Source organism: Heteronotia binoei, chromosome 1 (genome assembly GCF_032191835.1).
Source record: "Heteronotia binoei isolate CCM8104 ecotype False Entrance Well chromosome 1, APGP_CSIRO_Hbin_v1, whole genome shotgun sequence".
Taxonomy (NCBI): Eukaryota; Metazoa; Chordata; class Lepidosauria; order Squamata; family Gekkonidae; genus Heteronotia; species Heteronotia binoei.
In genome coordinates this window covers 134931770-134946419 of record NC_083223.1, presented here as the reverse complement: position 1 = coordinate 134946419, position 14650 = coordinate 134931770, and the positions used below count along the sequence as shown (strand labels likewise).

Below are 14650 nucleotides of genomic sequence, written 5' to 3'. Positions count from 1 at the left end.
CATGGGCTGGGTAAGGGGGAGATTTAACTGCTGTTTAGTCCCTCCCCAAAGGCCCAGCAGAAATAAGATAGGCCAGGATTTCTGTAAATTCAGACTGAGAAGGGAGGGACCATTTTAATCAGAAAACATGGATGAAAAGTCAAAGCCCTCCTCTCTTGCCCAGCACCATGAGTACAATCCAAGGGTGTGAGGGGGGACTGCAGCTTCTTTTTACGGTAAACAACACATCCTAGGATCTACTATACTGTCTGTAACTGGATCTGGTCCTCAGAAGAAGTCAGTACTTTGACTGAACTGAGCTTTTCAAGGGAAATATAGAGAAGTGCAATAAATAAATAACTGTAAACATAGTGAAGATAGAAGAAGGGAGTCAGTTGAAGGTAGGTGCAGTTTCTGTGTTACTACTACTGATACAGTAGGAAAAAAATGGAATAAAGGTCTGGCCCCTTCTGGAGAAGGGGAACTATCCCCATCCAGGAACTGCAAAAACAGAGGTGCATAGGAATAGATCACACATCAGAGTTCTTTCCAACTAGTTAGGTAATTGCTCCCCAAGGACGGAATAAAGAGTCAGACAAAGAGTATTGGTATAAAATTGGGCCACTTTATTCAATATTCAATAAACAGCAAGGGTACCCCACCAGCGGCCTGGCCAGAGCTAGGGGTCACTGCGACCACTCCCCTGCAATTAACGGGTGAGAGACCCAGCCCCCCCCAGCTGGAGCTGAATGTTACTCAACTCCCTCCAGGCAGGTCCAGCAGGGAGGCACGCACCAGAGGGCCCAAACCCAGACGCACGTCTCACCAGAAAGGCACCCTCTAGCTGAGCCTCCCGGACAGTCTGCACTCTCCAAACCCAGGTCTTCAAACCCGAAGGCTGATCATGCCAGACCCCAAATTCCCCAAAAGGGGGATGCTTCACAGTCCTTCGCTAGCCGCATAGTGCCCTAAACCCGAAAAACTTGCCACTAAAGTGACTGCCTATTTAACAACACCTCCCGATAGCCAAATCCTCAATCCACTGCATTACTATGTAGGGTAGGCAAAAAACGCACCCCAGTCACTGCCAATCAGCCAAGGTGTAAAAAATTCCTACCCGGCTCCTTCAAGGAGGCAACCAGCAAATTGCTCACATAACATGCAGGGCGGGTGGGAAGACCGATTGTCTGCCAATACGAAGGAGCTGACGAGGAGCACAGATCTGACAGTTAGACTGTCAGATCCCGCCTTTTTCTCTGCGCGCCGAAACGGGCGCCCCCTGACTCTTCCCATCCAGGGAAGCAAACTCTGCTCATGCAGCCTAGCAGCTACGCTGCAGTCTGCAAGCATAAGACTGCTCCCCAAGGATGGAATAAAGAGTCAGACACAGAGTATTGGTATAAAATTGGGCCACTTTATTCAATATTCTAATAAACAATATTCTATTTAATATTCTAATAAACGGCCTGGCCAGGGTTAGGGGTCACCGCGACCACTCCTCTGCCATTAACGGGCGAGAGACCCAGCCCCCCAGCCGGAGCTGAGTGTTACTCAGCTCCCTCCAGGCAGGCTCAGCAGGGAGGCACGCACCAGAGGGCCCAAACCCAGATGCATGTCTCGCCAGAAAGGCACCCTCTAGCCGAGCCTCCCGGACAGTCTGCATTCTCCAAACCCGGGTCTTAAAACCCGAAGGCTGATCATGCCAGACCCCAAATTCCCCAAAAGGGGGATGCTTCACAGTCCTTCGCTAGCCGCATAGTGCCCTAAACCCCAAAAACCTGCCACTACTAAGGCCATGTCTCTACTTAGGGCTTAGCGCCCACTGGGAGGCCCAAAGCCACCCGCAACCCTTGCTGCAAATCTCTCAGGAAAAGCATATTACCCTTTTCCGAAAGATGGACCCCATCCCCTCTGCAGAGGTCAGGAAATTTCAACAAAATGTCTGGATGGGGCAAATAGTGGCCCAAGCCCTTTTCCAGCACCTTCCTGATCTTATCAGCCTTATACCGGGCCCTTTCTATAGCTGCAGGATCCCAAGCACAACGCCACACCAGGCGGGGCAGCGTGGCTGACCAAATTATGGTGGTCCCAGGCCTGCCAAACTAAGGCCTTGCCCTTTAAGAGTCCCAGATCGTTACCTCCCAGGTGAACAATTAAAACCCGAGGAGGAGGACCCACACAATCTTTAAACAACAAAGGCAGCAGGCCCGGCCACTGAAGGCCCCGGCGCCCCCGCCATTTGATACACACATGCTGGCTGAGTCCCAGCTGAAAGCCAACTGCAGTTCTCCGAGCCTGATGAGCGGCCCAAAACACGTGGCTATGGCCGCATGCGAGAACTCAGCTCCTCTGGCCAGGAACAACAGCATCTAAAGAGAAAAAACAGTTAAACAAGAACAGAACCAAGACTAGACAGACACCAAGTCACTCACGGCCTAATAAAAGGTCGCACATAAGCCTTATAGGCCGAGGAACGCCACCTGCCCAATCTCTGAATGGAAGTGGAAGGATACCCCATGACAGCCGCTGTTGAGGCTGCCCTAATTCTAAAGGAGTGGGTCCCAAACCGCACCCCAGACTACCTCAACTCACCCAAAGCCCATGACATTACTGCCCAAAGCTGATGCTTCATCAACGGGCTACCATTCGAATGTATAAACAAAAACCCCTCCATGGGTCCCTTAATTGCCAAATAAGCAGCCAACGCAGTAACTGGACACAGCTCAAGTTCTGAACTACCCAACTCGAGCACCGTACCCTTCTGCAACGATCCATCTTAGAGCGACGGACAGTGATGACTGCCTTACCCACAAATAGCTGCAGATCCCTTAACAACAGAGCCTTACCAGAAACATCGTTTCTAGACCGTGCCACCAGCTCACTTACTCTAAGAGCCTCCAAAAAGCTAACAAATACGCAGTGTGAAACAAACATGCTTCAAATGACGAAGCACACACCACGTCCCAAACCCTCTTCAAACCCCGCAGAATCAAAGGAGACACAGGATTCTGCGTATCAACCCCGGGACCAGCCTCTCTGGCTCACCCCTCCAGCATCTTTCAAATACGAAAATCAGCTGTTTCTTCCCTATAACCCAGCGCCTTACTGACAAAAGACAATGCAGACAGGCGCCCCCTAATGGATCGCATGGCCAGTCCCTTACCTCGTAGAGAAACACAGTAGTGGAGCAAATGCCCCACCGGGAGGGGCCAAACCCTGCAATACCCTACCTCAGCCCTAAACTCTTCAAACTGCCGCACAGCCCATTCATAAGACTTCCTGGTGCTGGGCGCAATGGCTAGACCTATCGCTCTGCAAGCCTCGGCTCTCCAATCAGCCATAGCTCCTGGGGCATTGGGACCGGCTCTCTGTCGGCATCTGGGGCCAGCTGATGAAACCTCTCCATCTGTTTACAAGATAGAGCATCAGCCACCCCGTTACTCACCCCAGGAACATGCTTGGCTAAAAACAAAATGTTAAGCCGCAAACAGCGCAGAATGAAGGCCCTCACCAATCTCATAACCTGGCCAGATTTGGATGAAAGGGAATTAATGACATGGACCACCACCATATTATCACGCCAAAAATGGACAGTGTGATTGGCCATATCCTTCCCCCACAGCCAAACCATAACTAAAATAGGAAAGAACTCGAGAAACGTAAGATCCCGGTTCACAGCAACCTTTACCCAGGAGTCAGGCCAACTATCCGTGCACCAATCTCCACGGAAATAGACTCCAAAACCCAAGGAACCAGCAGCATCAGACATGACCTGAAGCTCAGCTTCGAGCCTCATGTCGTCTTTCCAAAAAGAGACTCCATTAAAGGACTCCAAAAATTCCTGCCAAACCTTCAAATCATCCCTCATGCTGCAGGTGACCCTAGTTCTATGCTGAGGCAAGCGTAACCCTGCCATAGCATCGCACAGCCTTCTAAGAAAATCCCTCCCAGGAGCAACCACTTTGCAAGCAAAGTTGAGATTCCCAACTAGCTGCTGCAACTCCAACAAAGTAACCTTCCTTTTAAAAAGAAAGGTAGAAATCCTAGCCCTCAGCTCCACTATTTTCTGAAGAGGCACCCTGCGCAATAGTGTCAGTCTCAATCCCCCAAAAGGTCAACCTCTGGGTCGGACCTTCAGTTTTCTCAGGTGCTAAAGGAACCCCAAGTTCCGCCGCCAGCTCAACAAAGCCAGACAGCAACTGCCCACAACGCCCAGTCCCCTTGGGACCCACAAAAAGGTAGTCATCCAAATAATGAACGACATCCTGCAAACCCACTTTCTCCCTCGCAGCCCATTCCAAAAATGTGCTGAAACGCTCAAAAGCCAAACATGACACAGAGCAGCCCATTGGCAGTGCTCTATCCATGTAAAATTGTCCCTCAAAAGAAAACCCTAGAAGTTCAAAATCATCAGGATGGACAGGTAAAAGGCGAAACGCAGACTTAATGTCACATTTTGCCAATTCTGCCCCCACCCCGCAACACCTCACCACGGCAATAGCCTAGTCAAAGCTGGTGTACCTAACAGAGCATAAGTGCTCCGGGATCCCATCATTCACGGACTTCCCCTTAGGAAAAGACAAATGGTGAATCAAACAAAATTCACCAGACGCCTTTTTAGGCACCACACCCAAAGGTGAGACTCTAAGAGTACTCACTGGAGGATGTGAAAAAGGACCCAGTATCCTTCCCTCAGCCAGCTCTTTTGCAATCTTGTCCCTAACGACCTGCTCCAAGCCCTGAACTGACTTAAGGTTTCCTGACATAAGCGGAACTTGAGGACCCTGAAAAGGGATCCTAAACCCAACTTTAAAACCTTCTAACAAATACAAACTATCAACCCTTCGAGGGTACCTCGACAGCCATGGCTCAAGAGTTCCCACCCTTATTGGGCTGGGCCCCTTTCTTAGCTGGAAAGGCACCTCCGCTCCCACCAGGCTTCTTCGTATTTTTACACCCATGGGCTCTAGGGCAGTTGTCAAATGAGTGGGAACCACAACACATGGGGCACTCGTGCTTGAACTGGCACGCCTTCCTATTACATACCCCAAGGGATCCAAATTCCCAGCAGAGCATGCGGGGTTGATCTGCCTGCCCCGCTGCACCGCGGGGAGAGCCTGATGAACCAGCAACGGATGTGGATGACCTACTCACCAAGTGACCACTATCAGAGCGATACCCAGATTAGGCCTAGCCGGGGACATAACCTGCAGCCAAAGCTGCTGATGGATCCGATCCCACTGAAGGGATGGATACAGGGCAGCCCTCATCCTAATTTCCTGGTCATATTGTAACCAGGCTGGTCCACTAAAGGCCGTATAGCCTTTATAAATTATGTCCAAATACTGGAACAGGGAAGCTGCCCGCCACGGCTGCACCCTTGCAATCACCCCGGCATAAATATAGAACCCAGGAAGCCAATTAGCCCAGGTCCTGTCCACCTTCCGTTTTTTCAATTTTTCCTTCTCTTTCTCATCCAATTCTTCCTTGTCTTTTTTCTCAACCTCTCGAAAGAGAAGAGAAAAAATATCAATGTACTCCCCTTTTAATATTTTTTTCCTAGTAGCGGGAAGCAAATGGTCCCCCAGCGGCAAGGCAACCTCCCCAAACGGAAAAGCAGCAAAAGGCACCATCCCATATGTTGAGGGTGCCCCCATAAAGGAACCAGCCATGCCAGGATGCCCTGTGCCCGGGTACACACTAGGAACGCCCTGCCCACATGGCCAAGCCCAATTCTGAAACGTGCCCAATGCAGAGGAGGCAGGCACCCCCGCACTTGACATGGAAGCACCCTGCCTGGCCGCCAAAGCAGGTCCCCATGCTCCCCATGGCCAAACCTGCCCAGGCCTTGCCTGTAAATTATCACCCGATCTACCTCCGAATCCAGCAGGAACCAATAGCAAACCGACCCCCGATGCTCCAGCCGCCATCGAACCCACATCCGGACCGCAAAGGCCAGCGTCCCTGCCAGGCACGACTCCACCAGACCTGCCCTCAAGAATAGACAGCCTGGTGAGAATACTCGCCTGCTTACCCTTCTTATATTGCCTCACACCATCCTCCCCGCCTGGAGAAAGGATGCCCGCTGGCTGTTCCAATGCTCTAAATCTACAAGCAATATTGGAATCAACCACTATATCACCCTCCTCATCAGAAGAGGAAAACGGCGGTGGTGGCCTTTTTGCAGGAGACTTGGGCGCCTTAGGCGCTGACTTTTTTCCTTTGGGCTTGCCCAACCCTTTTCCACCAGCCATCTAAATAGCAAGCACAAGACCACAAAATGGCCTCATGCAGCCCCACTCTAAAATGGCTTCCCCCTGGAAGAAGAAAGGGAATTCAAAATGGCCACAAAAGCCTCTGCTGCACACCAATGTCTCCAGTAGGAGAAAAATGGGGGGGGAGGGGAAGGTTCTCTAAAATGGTCACCTGCCAACCTCAAGGGCAATAATAAAAACCCAGGTTGCCCCACAGGCCCACACCCTCAAAAATTAAAAGGGGAAAGACCAACCCCTGGCCTCCACAACCCCTGCCCCAGCAGACCCCAAACCCTAGGCAGACTCAGCCAACAAGAAGGACAACGCCATGTCCTCCACCGCCTCCAATGCCGCCGCCAGCCCACAGCACTGCAGCCGATGCTCCAGCCGACGCCGATGCTCCAGCCAACACTTCACCCACCGCTGCCCAGTCGACTGCCCCAACAAACCCCAATGTCCAACCAAAAACAAAAGAAAAGCCTCAGCCCCAACCGATCGTCTGCCAGTATGAAGGAGCTGACGAGGAGCGCAGGAGTCTAACTGTCAGATCCCGCTTTTCTCTCTGTGCACCGAAACGGGCGCCCCCTGACTCTTCCCATCCAGGGAAGCAAACTCTGCTCATGCAGCCTAGCAGCTGCGCTGCAGTCTACAAGCATAAGAATCACCCAAGAATTAGAATTAGTAGGTAGTGTTGCCAACTTTCAGGTGGTGGCTGGTGATCTACCAGAATTACAACAGGTCTCCAGACTGTTCCCTTGGAGAAAATGACTGCTTTGGAAGATAGAATACATGGCATTATACTGTGCTGAGTGTCAAGCCCCAAGATTCCCAATAACAAAGTCCTTTGTTTTGTTTCAAATAGACTGGTTTATTCAGGAATTCAAAGGTGCTACACGGAATATGGTCCGTGGAAATACTGAGATACCAGAGGTTACATGCTTACCATATAGAGTATCATAAACTGTTACATAAGGCACTTTATTTGAATCTAAGGTTCAGAGGTTAAAGCAGTGGCTATCTTTCTTACTACAAAAGCATTCTCACACTACATTGCGAACAGATAAGGAAGCCTGTGAATTTAGGAAGTACATCCTTGAAACACAGCAGGCCTTTTCCAGTACCATAAACATTCTTCTGCCAGATGGTGATGCCTACGTATTCTCTAGGTTGTAAATAACGGAGAAGGGTCAGAGTATTAGCCTGACATTTGGCCAGCCATTTCTAAGAAAAGGACGGGGCTTGACACTGAGGTTCCTCTCCTCCCCAAAACCCCACACTCTCCAGGCTCCTCCCCCCAAATGTCCAGGAATTTCCCAACACACCTGGGAAACCAAAGAATTAGGATTGCCAGCACCCAAGTGGAGCCTGGAGATCTCCCAGAAAACTGATCTTCAGACAATAGAAATCAGTTTCCCTGGAGCAAACTGCTGCTTTGGAGGGTAGACTCGTTGGCGTTATATCTCTCTAAAGTTCCTCCCCTCACCAAACCCTGCCTGTCCCAGCCTCTACCCCCAAATCCACAAGAGTTTCCCAACTCAGAATCCTTAGTTATTGTCTGTAATTTTTTCTTAGTTATAGTAGCGGGTACATTTGTATGAAGGATAGAACCCATGTGTGCGTGTATGTGAGTGAAAGACAAACATTCCAGGCCTCAGCCATATCTCTGTCAAGGCCATATCCCAGGACATTCTTGTTTGGCCACAAGGAGTTTTTGTGCCAATTACTTCTCTGGGAAAAGTGTACTCTGTGGTAATTAATTCCTCCTAAATATGGTACAGGTTTCTTTGTGGCATCACAGTCTTACACCGCTAACAGTGGGACTTCCCTTATTCCTCATGGGATAGCTCAGTGTTTAATTATAAAAGACCATAGCCTCATTCTTTTCTTCCTTGCTTGTTTAATGCTGGTGGTTGTTTTATGAACATTAGAATGCTGGCTCAACTGAATGATTGCTTCTCTAAGCAAAAATGACAACACTTATTTACCAGTAGCTAAATGAAGAGCGTTTCAGAGATAAATGATGCCCCTCTGTTTTAAAAAAAAGTTCTTAGCTATTTAAGTATTTATGGTCACTGGGGTGAGGTTTTAAATACTTCTTAAGCAGCTGATCTGCAGTTTGCCCTTAACTAAGTCTGAAATTCTATGTACACTTAGAACAAAGTGCTGTTCAATCCAGCAAAACATATTGCTGTGTATAAGAAAGCAGACATTTTAATTGTGTGAGACTGATTTCTGCTCTGCATGAATGCTGGATTTTGTGGATTTGATACATTAAGTTGTATGACCTTCTAGCAACAGAAATAATACATCGCAGGAAGAAAAGGGCAAGAAGACAACAATATGTGTATAATCTATTGTAGAGAGATAAGAAAACTGGGTAGGGGGATGTTCAAAGATTTGGTAGGCCACAGTATAATGACTGGTGTGCTATATTCAGGTTGATGAGTCACAGGTCCTGTGACGTGGACAGACCATTGCAAGGGGAGGTTCGGAATGTCAGAAATTTGGAGCCACTGGGGAAATAGGGGACCAGTTAGGTTGATGTGCCTCTTTCGTATCAAGATGGATCCCTGAAAGTCCTCAGGAAATTTCCTGTTGACAATGTGGCTGACACTCCTGTTGAAAACCTGATAGATCTGTGGAATACAAAGTTTATGTGAAGGATGACATGATCACTTCTAGGCATGTGCAAACTCATTTAATTCCCTGATTATCTGAGGAGCTAGGGACAATGAAATAAGTACATTGGTTGTAGATTTTCTGGGCTGTGTGGCCGTGGTCTTGGCATTGTGAGACCTGACATTTCGCCAGCAACTGTGACTGGCATCCTCAGAGGTGTAACCCAGAAAACTGGAGTTCTCTCTGGATCAAATTTGAAATGAGCACAGTTGGAGGAAAACATGGTCATTGAACACCTGAACAGGTAGAGGCATTATTGAACTAGATGAGGGACAATAAGCTGAAGTTTAGCCAAAATTAGGTGTTCTTAATGGACAAACCAAGGAATGAATAGTCAACTTGTTCTACTTACAGCTTGGGTGTATTATTAAATCTGTGCCTGGAGAAGGACATTCAGTTATCCTCTGTGGACCAATTTCCATTGGTGATCCTGGCTGTTCTTGAAAGATTTGCCCACAGCTTATGGTTTTATGCTGTGACTTTGTGCTGTAGTTTTACCATTAACTTTATTTTGCTTTTTTTTTACATTTTTATTATTATACTGTTAATTGATACACTGTTGTAAGCCAATGTGTAAGCTGTTCTGAGAGTGTATGCTTTAAACTGTTTCAGATAAATCAGTTGTGCAGGCCTTAGAGCTGCCGAATGGTCAAACTAATATCTACCAAACCTTCAAGTTATTAGACCTATCTTCATGTAAGAGTATTGAAGTTGTGTGTAATGGGGAGTAATTTTATGTTTGTTCAGTGAAATTCTTTCTCTGTATAGAAATGGAAAAGCTGTGATAGTCACATTGTTGTTGACATCTTAAACACTACCAAGTGCTAAACAAACTGAGATGCAACCCAGTAATCATAGATAACAAGTAGGGTTGCCATTCCCCAGTTCCCAGTAGGGGATCCCCTAGTTTTTGGGGCTTCTGTCCACTGCCAGCCAGCTGGCCAGTGGGGAAACCCAGCCGCCATAAAGCAACATCACCATGTGATGTTCCCAATGTGCTGATCTTATGCGGAAGTGACACCAGAGAGCATGTTTCCTCAAATGTCTTGTCCCTGCTGAGATGCTTGCTGCGATGTAGCTGACTTCCATTTGCCAACAAAAAGGTCATTACAGAAGGAATGAGTAAGTGAGAAGATGGTAATTCTACTCCACAGCTTCTTGTTTTGACCAACACAACGCCCTCCAAGGTTCATAGCCAGCAACTATAAACTCCCTTCAGCAGCTAGGGAAGTAGGCATGTAGAACACACAGCCAAGGCCACTGCCCTTCCCTTCCCCTTTCAGGGTACCTAGGGATGCCAGTCCCCAGGTGGGGACTTGGGATCCCCCAATTTTAGGGGGCCCCCCAGACACCAGCCAGCCTGCGAGTTGGGAGAAACCCCACCACCAACAGTTGTCCATAGCACCACTTGAAAAGAGCAGGTGCCATGCGCACCTGCCATACAAGACACAAATTTGTGACTTGCAAGACAGGCACATCCGGCACCTGCTTTTTTTCAAGTGGGGACTGCCCACTCCTGCCCTGCAAGTGGTGAATTCACAGTTTGCAGGACAGGTGTGTGGGATGCCCACTCTTTTCAAGCAGGGACTGTATGTGCTTGCCCTGCATGTGGTGAATTCCTGGCTTGCAGGGCAAGTGTCTGCAGCACCCACTTTTCCATTTAGATGGTTGGGAAAAAGCAGGGGCATGTGCATGCAGTGCTACATCCCTGATGTGATGATGTTCTTTTAATGGTGTCATTGCGTTGGGGACAGCCCCACTCCCTCCAGGGATGCCCCTGCTGGAGAGAAGATGGGACCTGGCAACCCTAAGGCATATCCACTTTGCTAATACAAGGAGGTGCATAGTTGCCAACTCTGGGTTGTGAAAATAATTGAGATTTTGGGAAAGAGCCTGGGGAAAGACTTCAGTGGGGTATAATGCCATAGAGTTCACCTGCCATAGTAGCCATTTCCTCCAGGGGAAGTGATCTCTTTCACCTGGGATCAGCCAGGAATCCTGGGAGATCAGCCACTACTTGAATACTGGCAACCCTAAAAAAGTGGTGCTGCTGAAACATAACATGACAGATAGAATGTTATTCGTGATGCTTACTAATCATTTTATCAGTGGTTATCTTTGAATGTTGAGGTTGAAAGGGGACATTAACCAGTGCAATTTGTTTAGAAAGAGCACAACTACAGTTACATTTGCTTCATGTTCTCTTATGTCTGTTCTTGTAGCCACTGGGGTACTGAAGTAGCTGAAATGAGAAAAAGGCAACAGTCACAAAATGAAGGAACATCTGCTGTTTCTCAAGCACCTGGAAACCAAAGGCCCAACAACACATGTTGCTTCTGCTGGTGTTGTTGTTGCAGCTGCTCATGGTATGTCACGCAGTCTATTTGCTACCATATCCAGCACAGGTAAATGATGGCTAAAAACCATCAATTGCCTGAAAGAGATGAATCAACTGGGAGGGGAGGGGGCTTCTCCACTCAATCAAGTTACTGCACAATAAATGCACATTGGATTTTCATTTATTGTGCACAGCCCTCATATCTCCAATCAAGGTTATATTTATGTTGCAGGGATAGTATTCCATAGAGAACACATGGGTTAAAAAGTAGTATATAAAACAAAATAGGTTATATACAACAAACTGCCAACACAGCACACATGGATTTTCCCTCTATTCCCCTCCCCACACCCACCCACAAAGATGATGGCTAGAGTCACAGGACATGATGAGAAGTCAAAAAGGCTACTTGGGTAAGGGGGTTACAGTGAAGAGAAGGAATTTGGTGGAATCATTCCTGCTTCTGTCTTCTGATTGTGGAGCTCCACTTGAAGAAGGAGAAAAAGTAATTTTGCATGAACCCTCTAATCACGATAGCCCTCAGGCCCATGTGGCTTTTTGTCTACCCCGCGCCCCCCCCCCCCCCGGCAAAGGCAGCTGGAGTAAGTTCTGGTGAACTAAATGTGATTGACTTCTGCATAGACCTGCCTAGGATTGAACTCTGGGATTTATTTTTGAACAAATGTGTTTAGGATTGCTCCCACAGTCTTTCTAGGAGGCAAAAAGTACTTCTTGGGGAAGGGGAACACAGGAAAATTTGCGGCTGCCATTAACTTTTACCAGCAACTGGCTGGATGCAGCTCATGTAATCAATTAATCAAGCAATCAAATGTTTTTTCTAAGCACTTGCAATTTTTTTTTGAGAGGGATGGAATTCTCTCAGCTCATCTTTATCCCTGCCCCTCATGATGTGTTTATAGCAGTCTAAGGATGATGTGTGTGTGTTATCATTTTAAATTCAATTTGTCCTTTTCTAAAGTAATGAGAAAAGGAGACAATGTACTAGGGTCCCCAAACCCCTGATACAGGTGGATGTCCCTTACTGACAGGCCCCACTGCCAGCCACCAATCAGCTGGCCAGCAGGGGGAACTCACCCTGAAAAAGAGAGAGGTTCTGCTGAGATGCAGCTACATGTCTGCATCACTTCCCACATAAACTGGAAGTAACATTATGTCTTCCAGGATGTCAGGGTGACACTCTGGTATTTGGGCAAAAACTCTATGGTAAATTTGGCTTCTACCATAGAGTTTTTACCCAAATACCAGAGCATCACTACCAATGTCCTGGAAGTGATGGCATCATTTCCAAGTCACATGGGCAATGATGTGCATACATTACTGCACATCAAAAGAACCTCCCTCCTGCTACCAGTAAGACCTCCCCCAGAGCTCCGCCAGTTGCCAGGAGGGACCTGACAACCCTACAGTGTACCAGGAAAAAAAGATGGACATTGGGACAGATTTCACAATCCATGATCTTTCTTCATGTTTTCTTTTTAAAAAAATAACTGTTCAAAAATTCCAACTGAAACTGTTCTCAACCCTAGCAAATACATGCCAAATTTTCTGATGGGGGAAGTGAAGGTCAGCTGATACTTAATGAACAACACAAAGGAATGAAACCATCTTGTTTATTGCTTGCTGATAATTTGATGATTAACCTGCAGAATATATTTAGAGCCAGAATGCATTCAGATTCCACGGAGATCTTTCAAATGGCAAAGAGCTGTCATCTTAATGTGGATCAGGCCAGGAAATCACTGCTACTCAGCTCTTCCTAAAAGAATCATCAGCTCAGGAAATCTGAGACTGAAATCAGTGTTTATTTTCTGTTTTTAAAATAACTTCAGATAATCATGTGATCTTTCTATCCTGGGCATGTTCAGGGCGCCTGTCACTGAACCACATAAATCCTCAGTATAACAAGATTTATACGCATGTGAACAGTTCAGTGACATCAAGAGGGCTGAGTGCATACATTCAGCTATTCATCTGTAGATGTGCATTGCAGATCCTACATATGCTTATGTACACATATAGAGGCCAGTTCCCAGAATTTCATTGCAAACTAGCATAACCAAAAAACAGATGGTGCCCAGGATGGAGATATGCAGATGAAGGTGTGGGACTATGGGGATAAGAAATGCTTTGTTCTCAGTGATAGGGATCACAAGGGAAAGGAACAGCATTGGGCCTTGCTGCAGTCACTGACAAGTGCATTCTTCTCACTTAGAGATTCTGTTGTAAATGAAGGCAAAAGCTGTCATCTCCCCATGACATTGAGTGGTCTAGCTCTCATTGATAGAAATGCTACAGAAACATGTTGCTGAGCAGTCATGGCACAATCAATCTTCTGGCCAGGGTGGACAAATTGGGGAGGAGGGCATTGCCTGATGAGAGCCCTCTCATAGCTGGGGAAGAGATGGAAGGCACAGCTTGGAAGACTAAAGCTGGCAAAGAGGTTCATACTGGGAAATATGGTAATTTAAGTATAACACCAGATTGTGAAGAACTTCCAGGATTTATTTTTATTTAACTCATTGAAAACTAAAGTAACTCAAATATCTCTCTTTATATGTGTGAATTAGGCTTTGGCTGTGTGCTAACATACCCATGATTATTTAGATTCAGGTGGGTAGACGTGTCGGTATGAAGAATGAAGTTTGAGTCCAGTGGCACCTAGGTTGATGGTGTTTCATTCCATGCAGCTTAATGTGGTGCCTTCCATGAAGATAGATCCAGGTGGACAGCTGGGTTGGTCTGAAGCAATAGAACAAAGTTTGAGTCCACTGGACTCAAGCTTTGTTCTATATGATTATTTAATTAGCTCATCTTTATCCTGCCTTTCCTCCAAGGAACTCATGGTGGTGTGCAACATTCTCCTTCTATTCCATGCTATCCTCACATGTAGGTTAGGCTTGGGTGGGGGAGAGAGAAAGAGAGAGAGTGACTACCTAGCCAAAGTCACCCAACAAGATCCACGACAGAGGGGTGTTTTTAAAAAAAAAAACTGGATCCCCCCATTCTTCATCTGACATTCTGACCACTACACTGTGCTTGCTCTCATGACTGATTCAGTCCACACTCAGTCAACTCATTTCAGATCATTTCCAGGGTCATGTAAATTGGTTGTAAGCACTTCTGAGGATGAGTGGTTCATGGAAGGGGCGGGACTGATTATGATTAATCTCTCTAAGCACATTTCCATCAAAGAAGTGGAATGAAAAGAGGTTAAAAATCAGGTCTTGAATTCATCAGGAGCTCACAGGAGCGCAGCTCCTGAACCTTTCTGAGGGCTTCCCCTCCACCTCCCCACCTACCTTGTCCATTGAGTAGTAAGTACAGTGGAAGCCAGCCAGTAGTAGGAGAGTGGAAGCCAGCTGGGAGCTTTGCCACACCC

At 47.1% G+C, this 14650-nt stretch overlaps 1 protein-coding gene across 4 annotated transcripts in view; it reads left to right on the top strand.

Annotated features, from left to right (window-relative positions):
* RGS17 (regulator of G protein signaling 17) overlaps positions 1-14650 on the top strand; it is a 161648-nt gene that overhangs the window by 78823 nt on the left and 68175 nt on the right. For all 4 annotated transcript variants that reach the window (XM_060241016.1, XM_060241007.1, XM_060240997.1 and 1 more), the window contains exon 2: positions 11135-11278. In XM_060241016.1, coding sequence (XP_060096999.1) covers positions 11160-11278 — 119 coding nt within the window. In that variant the 5' untranslated portion in view covers positions 11135-11159. The remainder of the gene's footprint in view (positions 1-11134; positions 11279-14650) is intronic.